This window comes from Camelus dromedarius, chromosome 10 (genome assembly GCF_036321535.1).
Source record: "Camelus dromedarius isolate mCamDro1 chromosome 10, mCamDro1.pat, whole genome shotgun sequence".
Lineage (NCBI taxonomy): Eukaryota > Metazoa > Chordata > Mammalia > Artiodactyla > Camelidae > Camelus > Camelus dromedarius.
In genome coordinates this window covers 7282046-7308346 of record NC_087445.1, presented here as the reverse complement: position 1 = coordinate 7308346, position 26301 = coordinate 7282046, and the positions used below count along the sequence as shown (strand labels likewise).

The window sequence follows — 26301 nt, the reverse complement described above, 5'->3', positions numbered from 1 at the left end:
CTAATTATCAGGGAAGTCCAAATCAAAACCACAGTGAAATATTACCTCACACCTGTCAGGTGGCTGTTATCAAAGAGACAACAGATAACAGGTGTTGGTGAGGATGTAGAGAAAAGGTAGCCCTTTTACACTGTTGGTGGGAATATGAATTGGTGCAGCCACTATGGAAAACAGTATGGAGGTTTCTCAGAAAACTAAAAATAGAACTACCATATGATCCAGAATTCCACACCTGGATGTTTATCTAAAGAAAAGAAAAATTAATTACAAAGGGTATATGTACCCCTGTGTTCATTGCAGCATTATTCACAATAGCCAAGATACGAAAGCAACCCAAGTACCCATCAATAGGTGAATGGATAAAGAAGATGTGGTGTGTACACACAATGGCACACTACTCAGCCACAAAAAAGAATGATGCCTTGCCATTTGTGACAACATGGATGGACCTAGATGGTATTATGCCAAATGAAATAAGTCACACAGAGAAGGACAAATACTGTATGATTTCCTTTGGTGGAATCTAAAAAAACAAAGCAAATGAGCAAACAGAACAGAACAGAAACAGTATAAATACAAAGAACAAACAGGTGGATACCAGAGGGGAGGGGGATGGAGGGAGGAAAGAAATAGGTGAGGAAGATTAAGAGATGCAAACTTTCATTGTAAAATAAATGAGCCAAAGCTATGAAATGTACAGTGTGGGGAATATAGTCCATAACTATGTAATATCTTTGTATGGTGACACCGTAACCAGACTTAACTGTGGTGATCATTTTGAAATGTATAGAAATAACCAAATCACTATGTTGTTTAACAGCAACTAAAATAGAGTTAGTTGTAGGTCAAATGTATTTCAAAAACAAGCAAACTCAGAGAAAAAGAAATCAGATTTGTGGTTACCAGAGGTGAGGGTGGGTGGAAGGAGAAATTGGATGAAGGCAATCAAAAGGTACAGACTTTCAGTTATAAGGTAAATAAGTGCTAGGATGTAATGTACAGCAATGATAAATATAATGAACACTGCTGTATGTTATATATGAAAGTTGTTGAGGGTAAATCCTTAGAGTTCAAATCACACAGTTTTTTTTTCTATTTCTCTATTTTTATTTTTATTATTATTTTTTAAATGGAGCTAGTGGGGATTGGACTCATGACCTCGTCCAAGCATGTGCTCTACCACTGAGCTATACCTACTCCTCTCTTTAGTTTTGTATCTGTATGAGATGATGGATGTTCACTGAACTTAGGATAATTTTCTCAAGATGTATGTAAGTTAAATCATTATATATATACCGTTAACTTATACAGTGCTGTATGTCAATTATATCTCAATAAAACTGGAAGAAAAAAGAATTAATGCAGAAATGATATATTGAGAGCTCAAAATCTGGGTATCAGGGATGCTCATTGATACTGTCCTACAGATATTTTTAAAAAATCACGTTTGTGTTGATTTTTACTTATTTGCTATATTGCATATATACATAAATGGTTTAAAGATAGTAATTCTGATAATACACCTAACAAGAAAAAGTAAAATCTAAAATCTTTGCAGTTCTTAGAATATATTTCAGTAATATATACAGTTAGAATACTGAGTTTTAAAGTCACTTGAAATTATTTTTTATGGGGTCATTTTACTAATTTCAGGTGCAATTAAGTTTATTTGTTTCAGTTTGGATTCATTTGAGGGGTTTAAAATGATATTGTTTGAAATATGTAATACATAGTTGCTTTGGAAACTCAATGTAGGGATATGTAAAAAGAAAAAGTATAAAAGTAAAAAACAATTCCACCATTGGAAATATCCATTATTAAAATATTTGTTTAGGTAACATTTATTGAAAGTATAACATGGATTATAATTGTTGTAAAACTTTTTTTAAGATACAGTTCACATATCACAAAATTCACTCATTAAAGGTGTACAGTTCAGTGGTTTTTGGTATTTTCATGAATGGTGGTAACCACCACTACAATCTGTTGAAAATGTTTCAGAACATTTTCAGTATTGCAAGCAGAAACTCCATGCTCATTAGCATTTGTTTTCTATTCTTCTCTCCCCACAGCCCCTAGCAACCACTAATTTACTTTCTGTTTCTGGATTTGCCTATTCTAGACATTTTACATAAATGGAAACAAAACGTGTAGCCTTTGTGACTTCTTTCATTTAGCATGTTTTCTTTGTGAGCTATGCCATTGTTCTTTTATTGCCGAATAATGTTCCATTATATAGATTTATTGTATTTCATTTATCCACTCATCAGTTGATGGATATTTGGGTTTTTTCCACTTTGTGTGGATGTATGTTTTCATTTCTCTTGAGGATTACATTTAACATCGTAAATTTCTAACAATCTAGTTTGAACTGGTACTGACTTAACCTCAATATCATACGAAGACTCTCCTATAATGGTTCTGTCCTCACTCCTTTAAATGTTGTCAGAAATTGTAATTAAAAAAATTTTTTTTTGGTGGTGGGGAATTAGGTTTGTTTATTTATTTTTTAATGGAGGTACTGGGGATTGAACCCAGGATCTCGTGCATGCTAAGCACATGCTCTGCCACTGAGCTTTACCCTCCCCCCACACATTGCAGTTTTATATTACAACATGGATGAACTTGGAGGGCATTATGGTAAGTGAAATAAGCCGGACATAGAAGGACAGTAACATAGATTTACAATAATTATTATGCATTTTTCTATAATAAATAAGTCCTATAAATAAAGTCCTGTGGTAAATAAAAAAGAGAATTGGAAACCAAAAACCCACAGTACTGGCTTTTAGCCCATTTACCCTTAGCAGAGGTCTTTATTTCTTCCTATAGCTTTGAGTTAACTGTAGTATCCTGCCATTTTTCAACCTGAAGGACTTGTAACATTTATTGTAGGCCAGGTCCAGTGGCATCAAACTTCCTCAATTTTTATTTATCTGAGAATGTTCCAGTTTCTCCCTCATTTTTGAAGGACAGTTTTTGCCAGATGTGGAATTCTTGGTTAAGAGTTTTTTTTTCTTTTGACAATTTAGATACGTCATCCTGCTATCTTCTGGCCTCCATGATTTCTGATTAGAAATTGGCTGTTCATCTTACTGAGGCTCCTTGTAAATGATGAGTTTCTTCTGTTGTACTTAAAGATTCTTTGTCTCTGTTTTTCAATGGTTTGGTTATAATGTGTCTTGGTTTGAATCTCTTTGAGTTTATCCTATTTCGAGCTCATTGAGCTTCTTGAATTTATAGATTCATGTCTTTCTTCAAATCTGGGAAGTTTTTGGCCATTGTTTTTTTAAAAAATACTCTTTCTACCTTTTTCTCTCTTCTGGGACTTCTGTAATGTGTATGTTGATATTCTTAATGGCATCCCACAGGTCCTTTAGGCTCTCATTTGCTTTTCTTTTTTCTTTTTTTCTTCCTTTGCAGACATAGCTCTACCTTGAAGTTTGCTGATTTTTTTCTTTTGCTTGCTCAAATCTGCTGTTGTACCCCTCTAGAGAATTTTGTTTCAGTTATTGTGTTTTTTCTGCTCCAGAAGTATAGAAAGGAGAACATCGAAGCCTTATTTTGACCCTTTTCTAGAACTAACCACTGTTAACAGTTCATATTTATATACACACACACTGTATGTATACATGTATGTATATACAAAAAGTCATGCACATATATGTGCTTGAGGTTTTTTTTTTAGCTTTTTATTTTGATATAATTTCAGATTTACCAGAAAGGTTGCAGTAATAGTACAAATACTTCCTGTATACCTTCTACTCAGATTACCTAAATGTTTCAAATGTTTTTCTTACCTTCTTTACTCACTCTGCTTCTCTATCATCTTACCAATCTATATTTACATTTACATATTATTTTATTCCTAACTGCTTGAAAGTAAGTTGCAGACATGATATTCTATTACCAGTTTACAGTGTGTGCTTCCTAAAAACAAGGACATTCTCTTACATAGCCACATACTAATGATCAAAGTCAGGAAATTAACTGTTACTGCATCACTAGTTGTCCAGTAATATCCTTACAGCAAAAGAATATCCTGGGATCATGCATTTAGTTGTTTTGTCTCTTTAATTGCCTTTAATCTGAAATAATTTCTAAGTCTTTGTCTCATGACTTTGACATACTTGTAGAATACAGGCCATTTATTTCATAGACTGTCCCTCAAGATGGGTTTGTTTGATACTTCTTCATGATTAGATTCAGGTTGTCTGATACTTTCTCATGATAAGTTAATTTTTGGCAGGAATACCACAGAATTGATGTGTTCTTTGTGCATCATATATGGAGGTGTCAATTTGTCCCATTATTGGTGGTGTTAATTTTGATACTTGATCAAGGAGGTGTCTGCCAAAATAAAGTTAATGTTTTCTCCACTATAATTAATAAAAAATATATTTTGGGGAGATACTTTGAGATTATGTGTGTATCCTGTTACTCTCGTGGAACTTTAACCCACTTGTTTTAACATCTACTGATAGTGATTTTTCAGATTATTGATGTGATGGTTGTCAATTATGAGTTAGATGTAATGCACAGTGTTAGAAAATTAAATTGTGATTATTCTGCAGTCTCTTTCATTTTGCACTCTAGCAGTAATGTCTTTTTGTTTTAGTTCTTTATTTTAGAAAGTTCCATACTTAAAAATGTAGATCGAGCTGCAACAGCTATCAATCTTTTTTTAAAAATTGAGATATAGTTAGAGTGGGAAAGTATAGCTCAGTGGTAGAGTGCACACTTAGCATGCATGAGGTCTTGGATTCAATCCCTAGTACCTCCATTAAAAAAAAAAGCAAACCTAATTACCTCCCCTGGCAAACAAAAATGAAACAAAAACAAAAAATCTGCATATTAAAAAAATTGAGGTATAATTGTTGTACAATATTATGTAAGTTTCACTTGTACAACATAGTGATTCACAATTTTGAAAGGTTATACTCCATTTATAATTACTATAACAATATTTTACATACAGGCCTTCTTCCCAATTATTCTGAAGCAAATCCCAGTCATATCATTCTATCTGTAAATATATTTTTGTGTATTTCTGAAAGATAGGAATTAAAAAACTGTATCCTGCCTTAAAAATTAACTTAGTATTTAATGTGTCAAATATGCAGTTGTTTTCTCAATTGTTTTGTCTTTTTTCCCCAGTTTTATTTGGATTGGGATCCAAATATAATTTGTATCTTGTGATTCTTTTAGGTGTATCTCTTATGCTCTTTTTTAGTCTATAGATTCCTTCCTTTCTACAGTTTTTTTTGAAATTCTGTGTTGAAGGAAACAGTAATTTTTTCCTAAAAAGTTTCCTACAGCCAGGAGTTTGCTAACTGTAAAATTCAATTTACTACTATTTTAATTAGAATTTAGTATGTATATATAAATGTAAGTATACCCATATGCAAATATATGAGGTTTGTTTCTTATTTTCCTTTTTTATCCTTCCCTTGTCAAGTTTTGGTATTAGTATTCTGCTAATCTCATATAGTAACTTGGCAGTTGGGCAACATTAATTCAACAGGTACTTACTGAGCACTACTTATACAGGCACTGTGCTTGGTGAGATGGTGAACAAAACAGAAATGGCTTTAAAGTGCTCATAGTGCTTAAGCCTAGTGGGGAAGATCGCCCATAAATAAATCCTGTGTACAACTACGAACTGCTGTGTTTGTCTGTTTCCATTTTATATATTGGAATAATTTAAGTAAAATAGTCTTTTTCTTAAAGATTTGATAGAACTTTTAAAAGCATCTATCCTGGTGCTTATTTTTACATAAAAGTATTTTATTTGCCTGTGAAACTACTTAGCAACCCTTACCTTCTCCCCTCAAAACTTGATATTCTGTGAAGTTGTACTACCTTTATATTGTTTGTTCCCTGGTATTGCAGTGTTCCCCTGGGGGTATGAGTTCTCAAGTTTGGTGAGCGAGGCTGTTACTTCTTTGCTTCCATGGGAAAAAAAATCATTCAGATTTCACATGACTGGAACAGTCAGAGTGATGTAATCCACTGAGTGTGAAGACTGCTGGAAGAAGAAAAATTATATTTGTGATTACTTCTCTCAGGTCAGATTAATAGCCTCTGGTATGATAGTTAGGTTCTTTGTATTTCAAATTAACCAATTATTTTGTATTGGCTACTTATAAGGTGAAATAGTGTTATTGGTGTCAAATAGTAAGCATTTCCTTCTCCATTAAAAAAAAAATGGGTGTGGACTATGTATACTTACTGAGTCATAGACTCAACAAGTGATTACATGTATTTATGTGACCTCATAACTAAGGCTGTGTAGTCTTGTGATACCTTATATGTATAAGACAGTAAAAACCATTGAATTACGTATTTATAAAAGAATTTATCTAGACCCTTAAAGGTTTTGAAAAAATTGTCAGACATCATTTACTCAAGGCTTCTCTTTTTACAGAAGCCCTGAATTTTTTACTTTCTTCTTTCAAAGGTTTTGACTAGCTCCAAACCATCCCAAACTGATGAAAGAAGTGAGACTAGAACACAAGTTTTTAACTGTGCAAAGTGCTCTTTTCTCTTTCATAGTCTTTTATAAGTTGTGACATGATGTTTGAAAGAGTTGGGGAGGAGATATTTTTGGTTCAACAATTTCTTGAAATTATTTTTTTTTCCAGTTAATGTTCATTCACAGTTTTAAAAATTAAATTGGGTAGGTTTGTGGCTGTATTTCCTATTGGGATATTGTACTCTTATTCACTAAATTCCAAATTACATTGAAGAAAACATGTTAAGTGAATTTTAATGAATTGGTTAAGGTACTGACTTGAAATTTTTAATTGAGTAATCCTGTTCTAACTTTTTTAAAATTTTAATTTTTTATTTATGTGTTTATTTTACAGTATCATTTTAAAATTGAAGTATAGTATTATGTTGTACAGTATTATGTTTATAGGTATACAACATAGTGATTCACAATTTTTAAAGGTTATACTCCATTTATAGTTATTATAAAATATTGGCTATATTCCCCATGGTGTACAAACACATCCTTGTAGCTTATTTTATACCTAATGGTTTGTACCTCTTAATCCTCCACTTCCATTTGTTCCTTCCAAATTGTGCCTTGGCCTGGGAGATATTCCTCTGTTGCCACATACTGTCTGTCTTTCTATATGTATTTTTAGATAGGTTAATTATGTTTTTCCACCTTGGAGAAGTGGCCCTCTGTGAGACATCATATGTGTCCCAGCAGGATACTCCTCTCTTGTCACCCAAGGGCCAGGGTCCAGCTGGTCCCAGTGTAGAGTCTGGCCTGTGTTTGTGGATTTCTTCCCAGGCTTTGGAATTGTTGTTTTCTTACTTCTGGTGTCTTCCTACTGGTGGATGAGGCTGGATTAGAGGCTTATGCAGGTTTTCTGGCAGGAATTGGTGCCTTCCCACTGCTGGATGAAGCTTGGTCCTGGACCTCTGATGGTGGGTAGGGCTGTGTCTGGGGGCGTTTGTGGATCAGGAAGTCTGCTGATGGGTGAGGCTGTGTTCTCATCCAGTATGTTGTTTGGCCTGAGGCTTCCCAGCCCTTAAGCCTACAGATTGTTGGGTGGGGCTAGGTCTTGGTGCTAATGATCCAATCAAGATGTCAGCCTCCAGGAACCCTCATGTAGATGAACACTCCTGGAATGTGTGCCACCAGCTTTTATGTCCCCTGAGTGAGCTGCAGCTGTCCCCTACCTCTCCAGGAGATCCTCCAAAACCAGCAGGCAGGTCTGGCCCAAGTTCCTATGAAATCACTGCTTCTGCCCTTGGACCTGGCACACGCAAGATTCTGTGAATGCTTCCCAAGAGAGTAAAGTCTCTGTTTCCCCCAGTCCTGTGGGACTCTTGGAGTTAAGCCCTGCTGGCCTTCAGAATCATATGTCCTGGCTTCTCCTCCTTTCCCAATGTCAGAACCCTGGGCTGGGAATCCTGACATGGGACTTAGAACTCTCACTCCTGTGGGAGGGCCTCTGCAACCCATTATTTTTCAGCTTGTGGGTCACCCACCCTGGAGTATGGGGCCCAATTTTATTGTGAGCACGTCCCTTCTACCATCCTGCTGTGGTTCCCTCTTTACGTTTCCAGTTGAAGAAGATCTTCTTTGCTAGGTTCCAGTCTTTTTTTTTTTTTTTGGATGGTTGTTTAGCAGTTAGTTTTGTTTTTGTTGTAGTGAGGAGAGGCGAGCTTGTGGTCAACCATGGAGATGTATTGAATGGAAGAAAACTTACTAAAGTAAAATTGAAGTGATGGGTAAATCATGTTGCTAAGCTATATGGATGAAAAAGGTCAAGTTCTGAGCAAAAGGAAACCAAAAGAATTTGGAGAGAGACCTCAGATCTAGGTGAGGAAGAGTTTGAAAATAGGTAGCTGTCATGGTCTCCCTGTTCTAACTTTTAACTGTTCAGTACTTCGGTTCTTACATTGTGTTAGTCTCACTGGCCTTACAGTTTCAGACTATTTATTGGCAACTACAAGAAATCATTGTTTAACTTTTTAATTTTAAGGATATTGTTTTGTCTAGTTAGTATACCTTTGATTCGTCTGGGATTTATTTTGGTATGGAATGTGAGGTGAACATTCAACTTTACTTTTTTGTAGGTGGCTACTCAGTTGTTCCATCACTTCACAGATACTAAATGGCACTTTTAATGTCCACATTTGGGGTATTTTTAGGGATTTCTCCTCTGTTCCATTGGTCTGTTTATGTGCCAGTACAGCACAGCTTTAAGTGTTGTATCTTGTAATAAATATTTTAATGTCTGATAGGCTAGTCTCCTTTTAATATTTTCTTTGGAATTTTCCTGGCTTTTGCTAATTGTTGTTTCCATATGAATTTTAGTATCAGTTTATCTAGTTAGGAAAACAAAAACAGAAGACTCCAGTTTTTATTTGTGGTGTGCCAAATTTATGTAACAACTTAGGGAGAATTGCTCTTAATGATGTTGTGTGTCCTAGCCAAGATTATCGTGTATTTTTCCAATTGTATAAGTCTTCTTCTTCTTCTTTTTTTTTTTGTATAAGTCTTCTTTTGAGTCTTTCAGTAGTTTTAGTTTTCTTCCTTTACATCTGAGTTTGTTCCTACTTTTTATCTCCTGTGGTACATAATGCTTCTATTACACTTCTTGTCTGGTCATTGTATATATGAAGGCTATTTGTTTCAGAATATTAATTTTGCACCCAGAAATACTTTATTGTATTCTCTTGTATTTGTAATAATTTTTCAGTTTTGGGGTTTCTCCAGGAAAGTCTCTTTTCTGACTTTTTATAACCTTTTACTTCTTTCATCTAATGTTAAATAATAATGTTAAATAATTGTGATAATGGACACCTTTGTATTGCTCCTGTGATTAATAGAATCTGTGTAGTTTCCCCATTAGTCAGCATTCTCAACTTTGGTATGGGGAGAGATGGGTTTTGTTATTGTGTTTAACCTCATATTAAGGAGATGGCTATATGATTTTTCTTTGGAGATCTATTAATATATGGTGAATTATATCAGTAGATTCCTAATATTGAACTATCCTGTATTGCAGTAAATCCCACTTGGACATGATGTATTCCTATAACGTACTGCTAAATTTTCGGTTTTTATTTTGAGAACTTTTTAATCTATATGTAAGATTTTTCTGTAGTTTTTCTCATGGCATCAAAATTTTTATTTTTAAAAAAATTAAAAACTTTCCTTTTTTTCTTATGTTTTGGAACCATTAAAATCTCACTGGACTAAGGTTTCTTTTGGTGGTGAGAGCTCTGATAACTTTTTCTATTTCCTTTGTAGTTACAGGTCTGGTTAAGGTTTCTGCCTCTTCTATAATCAGTTTTGATAAATAATATATTCCTAGGAGATCATCCATTTTGTCCAGGTTCTCAAATGTATTTGCAAGGAGATGAACAAAGCAATGACTTAAGATTATTTTAATTTCTTCTATTTTATATACATATTCACCCCCCCCCCCTTTTTAAATTAAGTTAGCTGGATGGTTATGATTTTTCAAAGAACCAGCTCTTGGGTTTATTTATTAGTTGATCTATTTTTCTAATATTTAATTGATTATTTTCTGCTTATATCTTTGCTGTTTCCATTCTTGTGTTTTCCATAGGTGTGGTTCTAAGTCCTTGTGCTGTGAATTTTCCTCTGAGAACTGCTCTATGCTGTGGATTTTCCTGAGTACTGCTTTAGTTGCGTGTTGTAGGTTATCAAATTCAGTATTTTCATTGTCATTATCTTCTGCATTTTATTTTTGGTTCCCTCTTGGATCCATGAGTTCTGTAAGAGTCAGTTTAGAAATTCAGGTAGTAGGACTTTTTTGTTTTCTGATATAATTTATAATTTTTTTGCCTTTTGACTATAGGCTGTTCTGCTTCTGACTTTTGAAATTTATTGGAATTCTTTGTGGCCAAATAGTTACTCAAGTTTTTGTAAAATTCTGTGGGTACTTAAAAAGGTATGTTCTGCTTTCAGAGTACTTTTGACAGAAGTTAGATTTATCTTATTAATTACGTATTTCTACCTACTTCTGTTTCCTATAGTTTATGCTTTACGAGTGGTGATGCTAAGTTATTTGGGGCAGTTCATAATGTTAGCTCTTCATCATGGATCGCATCCTTTATCATCAGTAAAGTAAAACACCTGTTACACCTCCATGAAATTTATAACCTAGAACCATTAACCATTTGTGTGTTTCTAGGTATTCTTTGCGGTCACTGATTTATTCTTTTTTTATTCTTTTTTCTCTCTCTTACATCACATTTCATTAGTTACATATTGTGTTGTTTCATTTTAGTCCTCTTACAGGTGTCTGGGGTTTGTTTTCCCTCTGTTTACTGGTTTTTTTTTTTTCTTCTTAAATTACAAAGTATGTGTATGTATGTCAGTTGGTGGATATGTTCTCAATGTAGGGAACTTGGGAAGCCAATAGCATAAAAGAAAAAACCAAAAGTCCATTCTGTAAACCCATTACCCAGATATAACCACCATTATAAGACTGTATTTTATATTTTATTTGTTTTCATATCCACATAGAGATACTCCCCTCTTTTCCAAAATAGTGGGGCCCATTAGACCTTGTTTCTGCAGGTTAGTGACTCCAAGATTTTAGATTTTCCTTTTTTAGCTCGTTGTTTTCCTGAGACAGCAGTGCCCAGGAAAAATCTGACTGAACAGGCAGTATTCCAGCCAAATTGAAAGAAGAAATTAATGTGTAAAGAAGAGCTCACTGAGACTTTGGAATGCTCCTCAGTGTGAATCAGTGTCCTGTTGACCTCTATTGTTGGCCTTCCATCTTCAGCCAGATTTGCTGATGTGCAGCAGCTAGTAATTTAGGGGGCTTAGTTTTGCAGTTAGTTTTAGAACTTGGGAACAGTGATAGATCCTTAAAATGGTCTCTTGCTAATTCTCAATCTTGAAGAGACTGAAAGTAAGGTTTCATAAACTCAATTCAGTATTCACAGCCACTTTCTTCAGTCAGAATAAGATTATAATATTGTTATGTTCAACTAAAAATCTACATTTTGTGTATAGTATACCAATTTACTGGTAGAGTCCTTAGAAAATAGTTTACTCTATTGTAAGTTATATTATGTTCACCAGTCTTTGTTGAGATTTTGTTCTGTCTCAGGCAGTATGCAAAAGTATGTTTTTTGTTTTTCTAATTAGACTCATTTGAGGTTATTATTTTATATGTGATACAGGAAAATGATTTCCAGAGGTCAAGGTTTCATGTATCATTAAAATTTTTAAAAAAGGAGAGGGTGGGGATTTAACATACGGTTGCCAGCTTTTTATTTTGCCAGTGAAGACATCTTCAAAAAGTTGCTGTGTGGTGAATGCTGATCTCTTATCTTGAACAATGAATATTTAATTTGGAAACATGAATATTTTTCCTTCATTCTATTCTAACACTAAATTTATGGTATGTTTAGGGTTGGGTGATTATTCAGTCTGTTCCCCTTATTTTACCCACGAAGGAACTGAGGCTCCACAACATCTCTGGGACCTGAGAGAGAAGAAAGCTTTTTCTTACAAATACAGTATAGCCTAGTATTGACATTTTAATGGAAATTACACGTCTGATTTTTAGTCATGTATGTGTTGTATGAGTGCTAGTTGCATGGGTGTTAACTTTGTTGTCAGACTTGAAATTTGATAATTCCCCAAACCATCTTTCTCTGTAAATTTGAGAATATCCTGGATTAATTTGTATATTGGAAAGTTCCCGATGCATCTCATGTTGTGGTATGTGTAACTGTGATAGATTACTGAGTTATTAAATTGCTGTTGTGTATTCGGAAGCTGTTTGTTGAGTGTAATTTCATGTAATAGTCCTTTAAATGACTATATAAGAAAGGGAAGGAGAAAATGAGGACATTAATATTAAGTTGCTCTTGGGCTTTGTTTTCCCCTTATAAAGCTGCCTGGGCCTTGCCAAGATGTTTTCATTCTCATGGTCTCCTGCCCTTACCTTCCTTCCTTTCCCTACCCTCCTGACCTTTCCTTTTTTCAATCTTTACTCCATCTTTTCTGCCTCTTGCACTCTAGCTCCTTCTCTCCCTGAAGTTCTCTTCTTGTTGCCCATTTTCTCTTCTGTTTTCCTTAGATGTCTTTATCAGCGATTCAAATTTTAAGTTATCAGATTTCCTTTCTGTACATTTGAATTGAAGTGGCACTGAACTAGCAAAATAGAACATTGCTTTTAATTTTTGGTTGCTTCAGGGAGTTCTACATTTTATTAGTGTAAAAGTTTATGAATTAAGAATGTGTTACTGTTATTTCTACTTTTTCCTTAATAGAAGCATTTATATTTATTTTAGTGGAAATTTATGATTACTTACGACTCTTTTTTCCTCCTGTGAGCATTTATAATTTTACATTTGGGGCATGTGTCTTTTTTCAGTAGTGTTTTGTGCAACTTTTTTACATAGTTAAAAGTAGTTCAGTTCAACTTGAAAAACATTTTAAAACTTATTTCCCCTTATTTATATGCTTTTAATAAACTTCATGCCATCACACCCCATCTTTTGAATTTTCCATAATTTAATCATTTCAATAATTGAACATTTAGATTATAGGAAAGTATTATAAGTTTATAATTAAATAAAATATAGTAAGTTCATGTGGAATACATATATATTCCAGTGGTCCAGATGGTCCAGGAAAAAAGAAGTTGACCCTGAGTAGGTATTAAAATGCCTTTGATATTTGAGAGAGAGTCAAGTTTTACTGTATAGCCTACATTAGAAAAATCTTTTAAGTACCAGATATGGATGAATTTCTCATATTCTTAAGGTTTGTGGAAAATATAATAGTTGCATTCAGTGAACTATTTTAATATTTAAAGAAAACCCCTAGATAATCTGCATTTTATCAGCTCTATTCAGGCATAATTGTAAAAAATTTACACCCTTTTATTTAGTAATAAGGGGTGCTATATTTTAATTTTCATTAATTAGTCTTTCTTTAAGAGAAATTTTACTTTTTGCAGATAATATGCATGTTTTAATGGGAGTGGGGGTCGGGGCTGGAGGTGAAGGGGTGGAAATTTTTGATTTGCATTTCCCTGACAAGTGAGTAATGATGTGTTAAACATCTTCTCATGTGGTTCTTGGTCATTTGTACATCTTTGGAGAATTGACTATTCAGATCTTTTTGCCGACTTTCTAGTGGGGTTATTTGTCTTATTACTGAATTGTATAGTTATTTATATATTCTAGATACAAGTCCTTTATCAGATGATTTGCAGATCTTTTTTCTTATTCTGTGGATTGTCTTTGGTTGAGCCTTTTTTCTTTTAAAAAAGCCATTAGGAATCCATTTTAATTTGGTGGAATTTCTTTAAAACATTCCTGATGTTAGCTTATTCACAAAATTATTTATTAAATCAGAACCTCTCCCAAACCATTTATCCCTCAGCTGCTGCTTCAGATAGCTGATATCCCACAATATCAATAAATATTAGGAACACAGAGATGAAAACATTAATTTCCTGCACCTGTCTGTGAGCATATTCCCAGCTCTTGTTGCTGGATGCTTTGATTCTACTTCTTTCCCAACAGAGATTTAGAAAAACATATTTCTGGTCTGCGCTTCTGTGGGAAGATTGAGGCTGCCAAGAATCTTGCTTCTGGGTTTAAATGTCTTCTTGTATTCTTGTGATTTAGGTACATTATGATGATCCTGAAGTGTCTAAGGGTCTGTGAAATGTCTTCTGCACATATAATAAAAAAGTTAAATCATTTTCAGTATGGTTTATTGCTTCTTTGAAAATTGATGATCCATATACTTTATAATTTTAACTCTCCATTAACTGATAGGATATTAACCAGAATAGTTCATCCCCACATCATGCTGGAAACTGAAACTTTTAAAGAAAACTTTAAAGAAATTATAAAATTAAATACTTGTTTGCCATACAGTGTTCAGAAACTGGAAAAATTTTATGAATTATTCCTAGTACTACCACCTAGAGGTGGCAGCTGCTTAAAATATTTTTAATGTATTTCCTTCTGACGTTTTTCTTTTCACCGGTTTTAAAATTTGACTTGTTTCTTTTGAAATCTGTGAATGCTTACTTTTTTTGTTTGCTTTTGGTGAGGAGGTAATTAGATTTATTTATTTACTTATTTATTTTAACAGGGATACTGGGGATTGAATCCAGGATCTCGTGCATGCTAAGCACACACTACCACTCAGCTATACCCACCCCCATGAATGCTTACCTTTTATGTAATACTTTTTACCTTTAAAGGGATTGAACACAACCTTTGTCTTGTACTCAGTGTTGTGTTTAAGACAACAGCAGTTAGCTAACCTGCACCTTTCTGTGAGTAATGAAAATGGTGGTAATTGTTTGCTGTTGACTCTTAAAAACTATCCTTGAGTGACACTTGCTGGCTAGTGAGGTCTTAATGTGGGGACACCTACGTTCTGGGGTCACTGGACATCAGGACAAATATATACCTCTTGCTACTGTTACAGTATGACTTTCTGCCTAACATAGGACAGATAAGTTGGGATGTAAAATAAACTAGGGAAATGCCTCTCTGAAGAGGCCTTGGCTAAGTTAGAACCAGGAATAGACTATTGGAAATGGTTTGTTTTGTTTGCTTGGTAACTCCTCCCACCGAAGAGAGTTAATTTATTACCTTTCAGATTGTAAAAATTAATGAATATTTTTCTCTTTTATAAATGAGTAAATTTATTTGTTATTTCACTCGTAATAGCCATTATTGAAGTCAGAAGACGTCACTCATTTTTCTTTTTCCCTTCCTCTGTACCTAAATAATCATTTTTTAGTTTGCACAGCTTACCAAATTCAGAGCTACTTTTTTTTGGTAACAGCTTTATTGATACAATTCACATACCGTACAGTTCACTTATTTAAGAATAGAATGGTATTTAGTATATACACAGACTTTTGGATCCATTACCACAATCAGTTTTAGAACATTTTCATCACCCCATAGAGAAATCCTGTATCTGCTAGCCAGCTTGCGTTTTAAAAAGTGTTTTAGCCTTGCTCTGTCTGCTAAGTTTAGAAGGTATTTTACCAGTTAAAGACATAGTGTTGAAATAATGTTACATTTGCATTTTTCAACTTGTGTTTCATGTTTTTCTTCCCTTCTAAAGCTGAGAGAGATAAACCAATTTACTTGCACTTAAAATTTTTTTTACTTTTAAATTGGGAAGAAATCCTTTGTTATAAACCATACTTTGCACACACACACAAAAATTAAAACAAAACAAAAAACCGTACTTCACTGTAGAAAACCCTTGTCATCAGGCAGAAAGTATACTAATAGAATTTGATACAGCCCTATCATTTGTTATTTTGAATTTTGGCATTTTAAAAGTGCAATTTCATTCCATTCCTACTGGAATATGTTAAAATGTTGTTGTTGTTGTTATTATTATTATTATTATTATTATTATTATTATTAAGTGATTCTATTTTATCTAATTTCATTGTGATGATATATATACGTACTTTAAAAAATTGCAGTGTAGTTGACATATAGTAAAATTTATGCTGTTTTCAGTTCTATGATTTGTGACAAACACATACAGTCTTGTAACCATTAGTACTATCAAATATGGAGTAGTTCCATCAACCTCAAAAAATTCCCGTTTCCTGTAATAGTCAGTTCCTTCCCCCACTATCAGTCCCCTATAGCTAGATTACTTTTTTTGTTCTGGTAGCTTTGCCTATTCTGAAATATCATAAATGGAATCATATTCCATACATATATGTATGTAACCTTTTGGGTCTGGCTTCTTTTGCTTACCATGATGCATTTTAGATTCATCCATGTTGTGGTGGTGTATCAGTATATCACATATAATCCACTATTTAGAGTGTACAATCTAGTGGCTTTTAATATATTCAGAGTTTTGTAATCATTACCACAAAGTTAAAACATTTTCATTACCCCTAAAAGAAACCCTGTATCCCCTAGCCATAATCTCTCCATCCCCTTGAGTTAATTTTTATATGTGGTGCAAGGAGCTATGGATAGAGGTTTATTTTTTGCATATGAATGTCTGGCACGATTTGTTGAAGACTGTCCTTTCCCCCTTTGAATTGTCTTTGCATCTCTGTTAAAAATCAATAGATTGTATGGATATGGGACTATTTCTATACTCTGTTCTATTGGCCTGTGTGACCCTTATGTCATTTCCATATTGTCTTAATTACTGTAGTTTAATAGTAAGCCTTGAAGTTAGGTGGTAAGTTCTTCCAACTTTTTTCCCCCAAAATTGTTTTGGCTGTTCTGTTTTCTTTGCTTTCCCATGTAAATTTTAAAATCAGTTTGTCAGTTTCCTTAAAAAAAAAATCCTGTGCAGATTTAATTGTTTTGAGTAATTTTCACGTGATAGGTGCAGTATACTTGCCTTCTTTAAAAAACTTTCAGTGGAAAATATAGCCATACCTTGGAAATACTGCGGGCTTGGTTCCAGACCACTGAAGTAAAGCAAATTTATCACAATAAAGCAAGGCACACAAGTTTTTTTGGTTTCCCAGTGCATTTAAAAGTTATGTTTACACTATACTGTAGCCTATTAAGTGTACAGTAATAGCATTGTCTAAAAAACCCCAGAACAATGTACATACCTTAATTTAAAAACACTGTATTGCTAAAAAAAATGTGGAAACAGTTACAGGAATAACATCAAAGGTCACTGATCACTATAACAAATAGAATAATAATGAAAAGTTTGAAATAATTGTGAGAATTACCTAAATGTGACAAGACACAAAGTGAGCAAATGCTGTTGGAAAAATGGCATCTTAGACTTGCTCAATATGAGGTTGAGCATGCCTTCAATTTGCCCGGTAAAGTGCAGTAAAATGAGATGTGCCTGTAGGTGGTTTTGACCATGATGCCTTGCATTGTACTATACGTAATGCAGGATAATAGACACTGTACCATAAATTTGTTATGCTATGTCATAGGTAAGTTAAAGGTATAAACACCATATCAAGTGAGATAAACTTTTAGATTGAAGAGCTAAGATTGTTTGTGTAAGGAAAGGACTTTGTACCTATTTATGTAGGGGCAAAGTGCAAAGATAATGTTAAGCTAGATGTGTGGTTTTATGGGTTTTTCCGCCTTCCTTTTTTGGAATTTTATACAAAATTAAAGCAGTACAAGGGATTATATGTCATTCATTCCTTACTTCAGAAATTTCAGTCTTAACAGTTATAGTTAATTAAAAGGTCTGTATTTACATAACTGAATAAAATGGAATATTTTTCTTAGCCTATTATTAACATATTTGAAGTTTATATCAGGAAAATAAGTGTTTAATTTTTTCTTTTGACAGTTTGCATATAAATTGGTCAATGGTTAGTTTGCTTTTCTTCTAATATATGTATTTTTCAGAACATGCAGATTTCAGAAATACTTTGTTTTTTTCTAGAAAAGTGGTTTCTCCCTCTTTCTGCTTTCTCTTTTGAGACTTTAGGATTGAGAAATTTGATGGTTGTGTCAGTCCTGGAACCTTTTAGTCTTCTGGTTTCTTTTTTGTAGTCTCAATTTTCTTATAATGATTTGTTTACATCCCCTCAAACCATAATGCACCTAAGCAGTATTTCTTTGCTTTTCAGGTTCTAAATGGCTTCTAAGAAGTTGGGTGCAGATTTTCATGGTAAGTGGACGTTAGATGTCAATGTTACGATCTGATCTGAGAATTTGAAATCACATTAAGTAAGTGTCCCTTTTTGTTTATTTAAATGATCTGCTTAAGAAAAATAAAGCTGTCAACAGTGTAGCATATACATTCCATAGGAGTTCACGTAACTTTAATATTAAAGTATTTCTTCAAGTGGGTAGTTAAACTTTAGAATATCTCTGTGTTTATGGTACTTGGAACTACCAGAGATGGATGGGGAGCCTGCCTATTTTTGTTGTTCTTCAACAGTATTTTGAAGTAGTTACCATTCCCTTTCTTACTTTCTGTCCATCTCTTCACCATTATAGGTGTGAAAAAATTCTGAAGCTTTATTAAACATTTTATAATGTTTTGGTTTAGGTTCCCTCCCATAAAAAGAAGTAACTTAATATAAATAAGACATGATTAGCAGATTTATATTACAGAAGTATCAGTAGTAATAATTATAATTTTGCATTTGAAACTAATAGTGATAAACTATTACTATTACTGTCTTTTTCTAAGATAACACCTTCCAAAATGGAATACATTAATAAACTTTATTATTTGCATTTCGGAGGAATGGAGATGCCTAAGGAGTTAAAAATTAGACCCTCTTTTCACACAGTTGAAGAAAAGAATTAAACACTAGAAATATCCAGACAACACAATTATATTAAAAGGAGTTTTAAAACAAATATTCTGTTTTAACACAATTATTTTAAAAGGTGTTTTTAAAAAAGTATCTTCTGTTTTAAAAATCATGTAAGAGTGATTTGGTAGACTGCATGGCAACGTGTCATTATGCTCTTCTGATCTATAAGTGGTTGTTTAATAATATGACTCAGCTGAGTCGGGGCGGTGCAACAGTTACCATGGTTTTAACTTGCTGTATATTTTATACAACAGCTTTAACATTTCGAATTGCCCTTGTGCACATGCTTACATATATTGCTTGCATATGTTTTGTTAAGTCCTCTTGGAGTTAAGTCATTCAGACTCTTGAATTTGCATTCTGTGTAACAGGTCAGGCATCAGATATTTCAGGTAAGCTGTGTCCTGTTGTGTAAAGATTATTACAGGACTCTTTCAGAGTAATCAAATGATAATAGAGGGGCAGATCTGTCATTGCCTCTGGATCACTTTTTCCAGACTTATTTTTTAGGACTTCCTCCATCTCCTTATATTCTTAACCAAAATTTTAGTGCTTAAATGAAACGTTCTAACTGAGAAAAATTTGAGAAAAGATTTTCTCTTTCTCTCTTTGGCTTCATCTGCTTTAATTTGCTAGGTTCATATTTGAATTTTAGTAGCTTTAGTTGGGTTTTTAGAGTAAAGAATCTTATTTTTAGATATCATGTTGTTTAAGGAATAGAAATTAAGAGAAATAGGTGGAGAATATTTAATAGGCAATCTTCTAGGCATCTGAGTGCAGAAAATCAAGTTCAGCCTTGGCCTTACAAGGCTGAAATTAGAAGGCCAGGAAACAGACTGCTTACTCCCTACATCTCTCACTGCTTTTCTCTGAGGATGTGCTCCATTTTTATTCTTCTGTTTATAGACTTCCTTTCTTGGCCTACTTGTATACAGTGCACTGGGCCAAAAATGGCCACCCCAGTTATGGTGCTGCTTGCTACTTGATCTTTGAGCTAAACTGTTTAGCACCATATAGCTAAAGTTTTTGTATCTTTTGATCAAGGGAGTATCTGATTGGCGTAGCCTCTGGATTGGTTCCCCCAAATTCAGGTAATATCTGACTGGTCCATTGGGGGTTTTGTGTGTGTGTGTGTGTGTAATTCTAGGGCATTTGGGATGTAGACAAGGAGATAACAACTGCTCTTAGGCCTGGATATAAAAATGCTTTTTTTCTATTTTAATATTTTTTTCTATCAAATATCTTAAATAAGATCTTGTGCTGTCTTATGACTAGTATTTGACTTTTCTTAAAGTTCATTCTTTTCAACTAAGGTTGAACTTTTTCCACTGACATTAATAACAGCATATGCCTAAATAATTCTAAAGAGATATAAACAGTTATTTCTCAAAGATTTTTTAAAATATTGCCCTTATATTATGTAAATTGCAAATTTTTGGTTCATTGTAATTCAGGCCTTTCTTGGAGCCTGGGGCTTTAAAATGTCAATCCTCTTTAATTAAATTTTTTAAAAAATTTATTTTTAATTGAAGTATAGTTGATTTACAATGTTGTGTAATTTTTTAACTCATTTTCCACTTATCTAAGAAAAAAGTTATTTTCTCAAAGTGACTTTTAAAGGATTTTTAAAAACTGTTCCAGCAAACATAAATTACTCTTGTAATATCTGGATAAATGCTTTCAGATTCTAATTTGGGAAAAATAAGTCTGTAATTGGACTTGATAAAACTAAGTTCTCCCTATTGAAGGGCCAAGATGTCCTATTTGTAACATCTGCAAAGATTCATTTTACCCTTAGTTTAAGTTCTACTAAGGTACTGCACTACTTTTTCTCCTAAGTGATAGAAAAATACTTTATTTTAGATTGTTTTAAAAGTTGATCTGTTATTGCTGTACAGTGTAATGTCAGCCGTCATTTAATCATTGTTCTCCTGTGTGTAATATGCTGCACATCCCCCTTCTTTCAAGATTTTTCTCTTTATCTTTTGTTTGCAGCATTTTGACTGTTGTGCCTTGGTGTGATTTTCTGTGTATTTATCCTGCTTGAAGTGAGCTAAACTTCTTGGATCTGTGGGTTGATCTTTTACCACTTATGAAAAATTGCAGCCATTATTTTTCTCACATTTCTTTTGGCCCATGTCTCTTATCTTTTTGAGACTAATCACACATGCATTAGGCTGTTTGATATTGTCTCAGAAATCTCTTATGGCTCTGTTCCATTTTTTTCCCTACTTTTTTCTCTTTGTGTTTCAGTTCTGTTCATTTCTTTTCACCTAATTTCAAGTTATTTGATTCTTTTCTCTTCTGTTGTCTTCTGATTAGCATAACCTGGCTTATGAACAATCAAAAATTTTTTTCTCTGATACTGCACTTTTCATTTCTAGCATTTCCATTTGTGTCTATATTTTTACCTCTCTGTTGAAATCCCCATCTGCTCACACATGTTCATCTTTAACTTTCAGACTTTTAACATTTATTGTAGTAATTTTAAAGTTGTCTGATAATTCTAATATCTTGGCTATCCCTGGATTTGGATCTGATGACTGGTTTGTCTCAATGATGGATCACATTTTCTTCTTTGTGTGTCTTATTTTTGATTTAATGCCATGCATTGTATATTAGAAAGCTGATTTTGTAGGTTATGTGGCTTACTTTTGTTGTTAGGCGTGAGTAGTGTTTTCTTTGGCTTCACACCCTATAGCAATATCTATATAATTTTCTCTGTGTGTGTGTGTATGTGTCTGTGTGTCTGTCTATCTGTTGATCTAATTTTGAAAGTGTTATCTGACTTACAACTTTTAAATGATGATATCCAATCATGGATTTGCAATTTTTTTCACTTAATTTTAAGTTTGACCTGTTCTGTTCTTTTTTCAAAAACTTAAATTTGAATGCACAGTAAAACCTGAATTAAACATAATCTGTTTGCTACCCTCTATTAGGAATTTCTCTTCCACGTGAAATTACCTTTTTTTCAGGAAAAAAAAAAAAACTAAACAAAAACCACGTAGGTCACAAGATCATAAACATATCAGCAATTTAGAAAGAAAGAGAACAGAATGAAGCTTTCCCAGAATTTTTCCTGAGTTATTACATATTCAGCCCTTTCCCTTCCACCCTGGCATAATGCCAAGCGATAAGCAGAACCTGACTTCGCGGAACTGCCATGGCCATAGTCATCAGAGATGCACCTACTTTCTTTTTCTAAATGGGACTTAAAGAGAACGGGCTTAGACATTCTAGATTTTCAGTGATAAAGACTGAAACTGAAAGTTAATTGGGGTGAGCCAGCAAATTGTTAGTCACAATGTTTAATTCTCTGGGCCATGTGATTGAGTTTTTATTGAATATATTTAAAAATAGATGTGTTGAGAAACAAGAGAAATTGATGTTTTTAAGTAGTCTGATGTATTAGATAACAATGAATAGTTCCTAAGGCATAACTGGCTGCATTTGGAAGAATGTTCTTTGTTATCCTCACAGCATCACCATTCATTGTACTTATGGTCGTCTCTGTCCATCATTCAAAAGGTTGCTGTTTGTTGTTGTTGCTGTCTCTTTAAGTAGCTTTTGCTCTTTATCTCTACCGCCTCCAGATAATCACAAAACTGTTTGCTCTTTTCCTGTAAACAATATTTAAAGAATTGGGGGTAGGGGACAAAGATTGGTGGGAGGATTTAGGGGATGTGCTAAATCACCTCGGCATTGGCTTTATTAGTGAAATGAAACTGCTTTTTAAAGCATTTATCTGTAATTCGTGCTAATGGAGGGGAACAGCAGTTGTTTAAAGGTGTTCTATTTGATCTTGTCTGTCCCTAAGCCAGGGCCTAATTCCATTTATAGAATATAAGTTGTTGGTTTATACAGCACTGTCATTCTTAACTGAAAGGAGGCAAGGAAACTGAACACCTTTCTTGGAAGATTATCATTTGGCTTAGATATCTTAAGTAGAGTCCTTTTTTAAGGTAGTTTTCCCCCCTCGTCTTCCCATTACCTATCTATAATAGAACTGTTCATTTAAGAAAATTTTGTTAGTGTTAATGTGTATGGGTTTTCTTATGTTTGTATATCACTTATGCGTGTAAGTATTATTATAGATAGGATTTTTCTAATGTGTGTGTCATATAATTAACCTACTTTGTATACTTAAAATTTTCTTAAAAGACTTAATTTTGTGTAATCACAACTGTAAATCTTTCCAATGCTTCTTAGAAAATGCTAGTTTCAGCTTTGTTTCCAGTTAATTGGGGGCACTAGCCAAAGTTAGACTCTAACTTTCAGTTATACTTTCAGTTTTTTGAGTGCCTTTTTTCATGGAAGACAGATAAAAATTCTCTAAAATTAAAAAGAGCTTTGCTTTTCATCTCTAAAATATAAAACGTTTTATAAGTGGAAAAGCTTTTAGTGTTGTAACCAACACTTAGCTTTGTTACTTTTGGCAAGCTATGATGGTCTATGATACTGTTTTTTTGGGTGGCACCTGGTACATTTTTGTGGCTTTGTCCAGAACCTTAGAAACGTGCTTGCATCTTGCATAGGTACTCTGTTAAAACATTTTTGTGACTGTCTTTGCCATTGTAGGTAAATCATATTGAATTTTAATAAATATTAATTGAATGTGAGTTAGTGTGGGAAGGTGAGAATTAAATATGAGAGGAATGTAAGACCATGTCTTCTTTATTTATTCTCATTCAGCAAATCTCATCTGCCAGACATTATGCTGAGCTTGAGGGGTGTAGTTAAGAAACGTTTATCCTTTGTTGAGGGACACTTAAATTCTTCATCAAGAGTCTCCAGGGGAAGTATAAGGAAACAAACTATTAACAATATAGAGTGTAAGACCTGAGGTAGTAGTATGAACTAGGTGTTCTGAGATTGAGAAGGGAGTTGATCTTAAGCTCATTATTAAAGAACAAGACATAATTAATCAAGTAAATAAGGGTGGGAATGTAACAGGCGTTGCCAGCTGAGAAAATAGCACTTATAAAGGTATGACCAACTTGGAAACTTCCCTAGAGTGGTAATAATTATGGTTATGCCCCAGAAAAATTATTAAATTGAATGCTGGTGTAGATTTAATTTGCTAGCTGAGCGAGAGAGAGTTAAAATATTTTAATTCTAGTTAGAAGTTACATGAGGAAGAGAGTCTTCTCCCTCCAAGGGTGGGAGCAAGGGCCTTCTTCCTGTTTGAGGGTTTCAGAGTAATATCTACCTCTCAAAGTAGGAATGATAACAAGATTAACAAATACATCTTGACCTTGATGAAGTCTCGAAATCTACAGTTTTTTAGAAGGAAGTCTCTTCGTGGAAGAAGTATAATTTCTCTTATTGTGTCCATGAGCATTCAAGAAGATATACTAGTGTGAAGTCCAGAAGCAAACGTTGTTTTACTAGCTGCTAATATTCAAAAAGCAAAATTCATTTAGTCAATTAAGTTTCATTGTCTCTGATGCTTCTGCCAGTGAGTTAGCCCCAAACCTGGTATTTGGAGTGAATACCCAGTAAGAGTTGTATATGAGAGCTGCTCACATTTTGTCTGACCCTAGAGATGATGATATCCCAGTCTTCCTGTATCATTCATCTGTGACAAGCAGAGAACTTTTAGGGAGTTAAAGCAGTTCAGTTGTGTATGGCTTGTGTCTCTTGATAATTCTATTCTGATTCCCATGGTCTTGATTGGTTTTCCTTTTTTCATAAATGCCATGCTTCTTAAATATTTCCACATCTCCAGCATAGTCTTTAAAAAAATCTAGAGTAATTATTTGTATTAATTAAAAAATGATTCTTACTGAAGTAGAGAAATCTGAATCAAGGAGGTTCTTTTGTGGAAATTCTGTCATCAGTTTATCAGTATTTAATAAGTGTTTAGTATGTGCCAGGCAGTGCCAAAGCTTTTGAGACTACATCAGCAAGTAAAATAGACTTAAATATTTGCCTGCAAGGAGCTTCTTTCATTATATTTCATTGGACAAGACAGACAATAAATGTAATTTAAAAGGGAATTATACAGTGTGTTAGAAGGTCATAAGTGCTGTGGGGAAAAGATAGTGCTAATGTGGGATTACTGCAGTGAGGGGTGTAGTAATAATTTTAAATAGGGTGGTCAGAGTAAACCTTACTTAGAAAGTGAGATTTGATGGCATGGATGGACTTGGAGGGCATTATACTAAGTGAAAAAAGACAGAGAAAGACAAATACTGTAACATACCACTTACATGTGACATCAAAAAAAATCCAACAAACTAGTGAATATAGCAGAAAAGAAACAGACTCACAGGTGTAGAGAAGGAACTAGTGGTTACCAGTGGGGAGGGGTGGGTGCAAGATGGAAGTGGAGGATTAAGAGGTACAAACTATCCGGTATAAAATAAGCTACAAGGATGTATTGTACAACATGGGGAATATAGCCAGTATTTTATAATAACTATAAATGGAGTATAACCTTTAAAGTTGTGAATCACTGTGTTGTATACCTGTAAACATATAATATTGTACATCGGCTATACTTAAATGTAAAAAATACGACATTGTAAAATAAATAAATAAAATTAAAATAAAAAGATTTGAGCAAAGACTTGAAGAAGTCATACGACTGAGGGAAGAACATTCCAGATAGACAGAGCAGCCCGTGCAGAATTGTTTTAGGTGACTTTTACCATATCATGGTTGAGGAACAGAGAATCACTGTGACCTAGTATAGTGAGCCAGGAGGTGAGGGCAAGAGACATGATGGCTGTTGGGGAGGCCTTTTAGGCTGCTATGAGTACTTTGGCTTTTACGCTAAGTATAATTGATAGTAAACCCTAGTAAGATCAAGTAGGCTCAAGTAGGTGTTCCTCCTTAGAGATAGGGTCAGGAGAAGGTAAGCAGTCAGAGAAGGAACTCTCTGTAACTTCTAGTCTTAGGATAGCGTATATTAATGTTGTATCCTAGACATAAGATTATAGCAAAACATTAAGTTCTTTGCTGATATTTTCTACTTTATTTTTGATTGTAGGGACTTTCAGTTACCTTGATGATGTCCCATTTAAGATAGGAGACAAATTCAAAACACCAGCTAAAGTTGGTCTCCCTATTGGCTTCTCCTTGCCTGATTGTTTGCAGGTTGTCAGAGAAGTACAGGTAAGTGGTAATTTTTAGTTAAAGTTTAGTACATTTGAAAATTTAAACAGTAAGAATTTGTACAGTGAAATAGAAAAAAACGTTCTCGTGTCTCTTACTTGTGTTTCTGATAGTTCCTAACTGTTATTGCTTGGCTCACATTGTCTCTCACATACAGGTGCACGCGCACACACTTATAAATGTTTTTATATATGTTATAAATCTTGTGTCATCTGTTAGATTGTATGTTCCTAGGATTCTGTGTCTTGTCCAAAACAAATCCCCATTGCCCATTCAACTTGCTTCTTCACCTCCTTCCTTCTCTCTACAGATGTCCTCATTACCTTCTCGATCACTCAAGTTACATAATATTTTCTCTCTGCTGTGTCTCCCC

At 33.9% G+C, this 26301-nt stretch overlaps 1 protein-coding gene across 3 annotated transcripts in view; it reads left to right on the top strand.

The window, feature by feature from the left end:
- The window catches only part of UBAP1 (ubiquitin associated protein 1), a 51597-nt gene that overhangs the window by 9395 nt on the left and 15901 nt on the right, over positions 1-26301 (top strand). For 2 of the 3 annotated variants that reach the window (XM_031447241.2, XM_031447242.2), the window contains exons 2-3: positions 18108-18148; positions 25804-25928. In XM_031447241.2, the coding sequence (XP_031303101.2) occupies positions 18115-18148; positions 25804-25928 (159 nt within the window). In that variant the 5' untranslated portion in view covers positions 18108-18114. The remainder of the gene's footprint in view (positions 1-18107; positions 18149-25803; positions 25929-26301) is intronic. The other variant, XM_031447244.2, reaches the window with a different exon arrangement.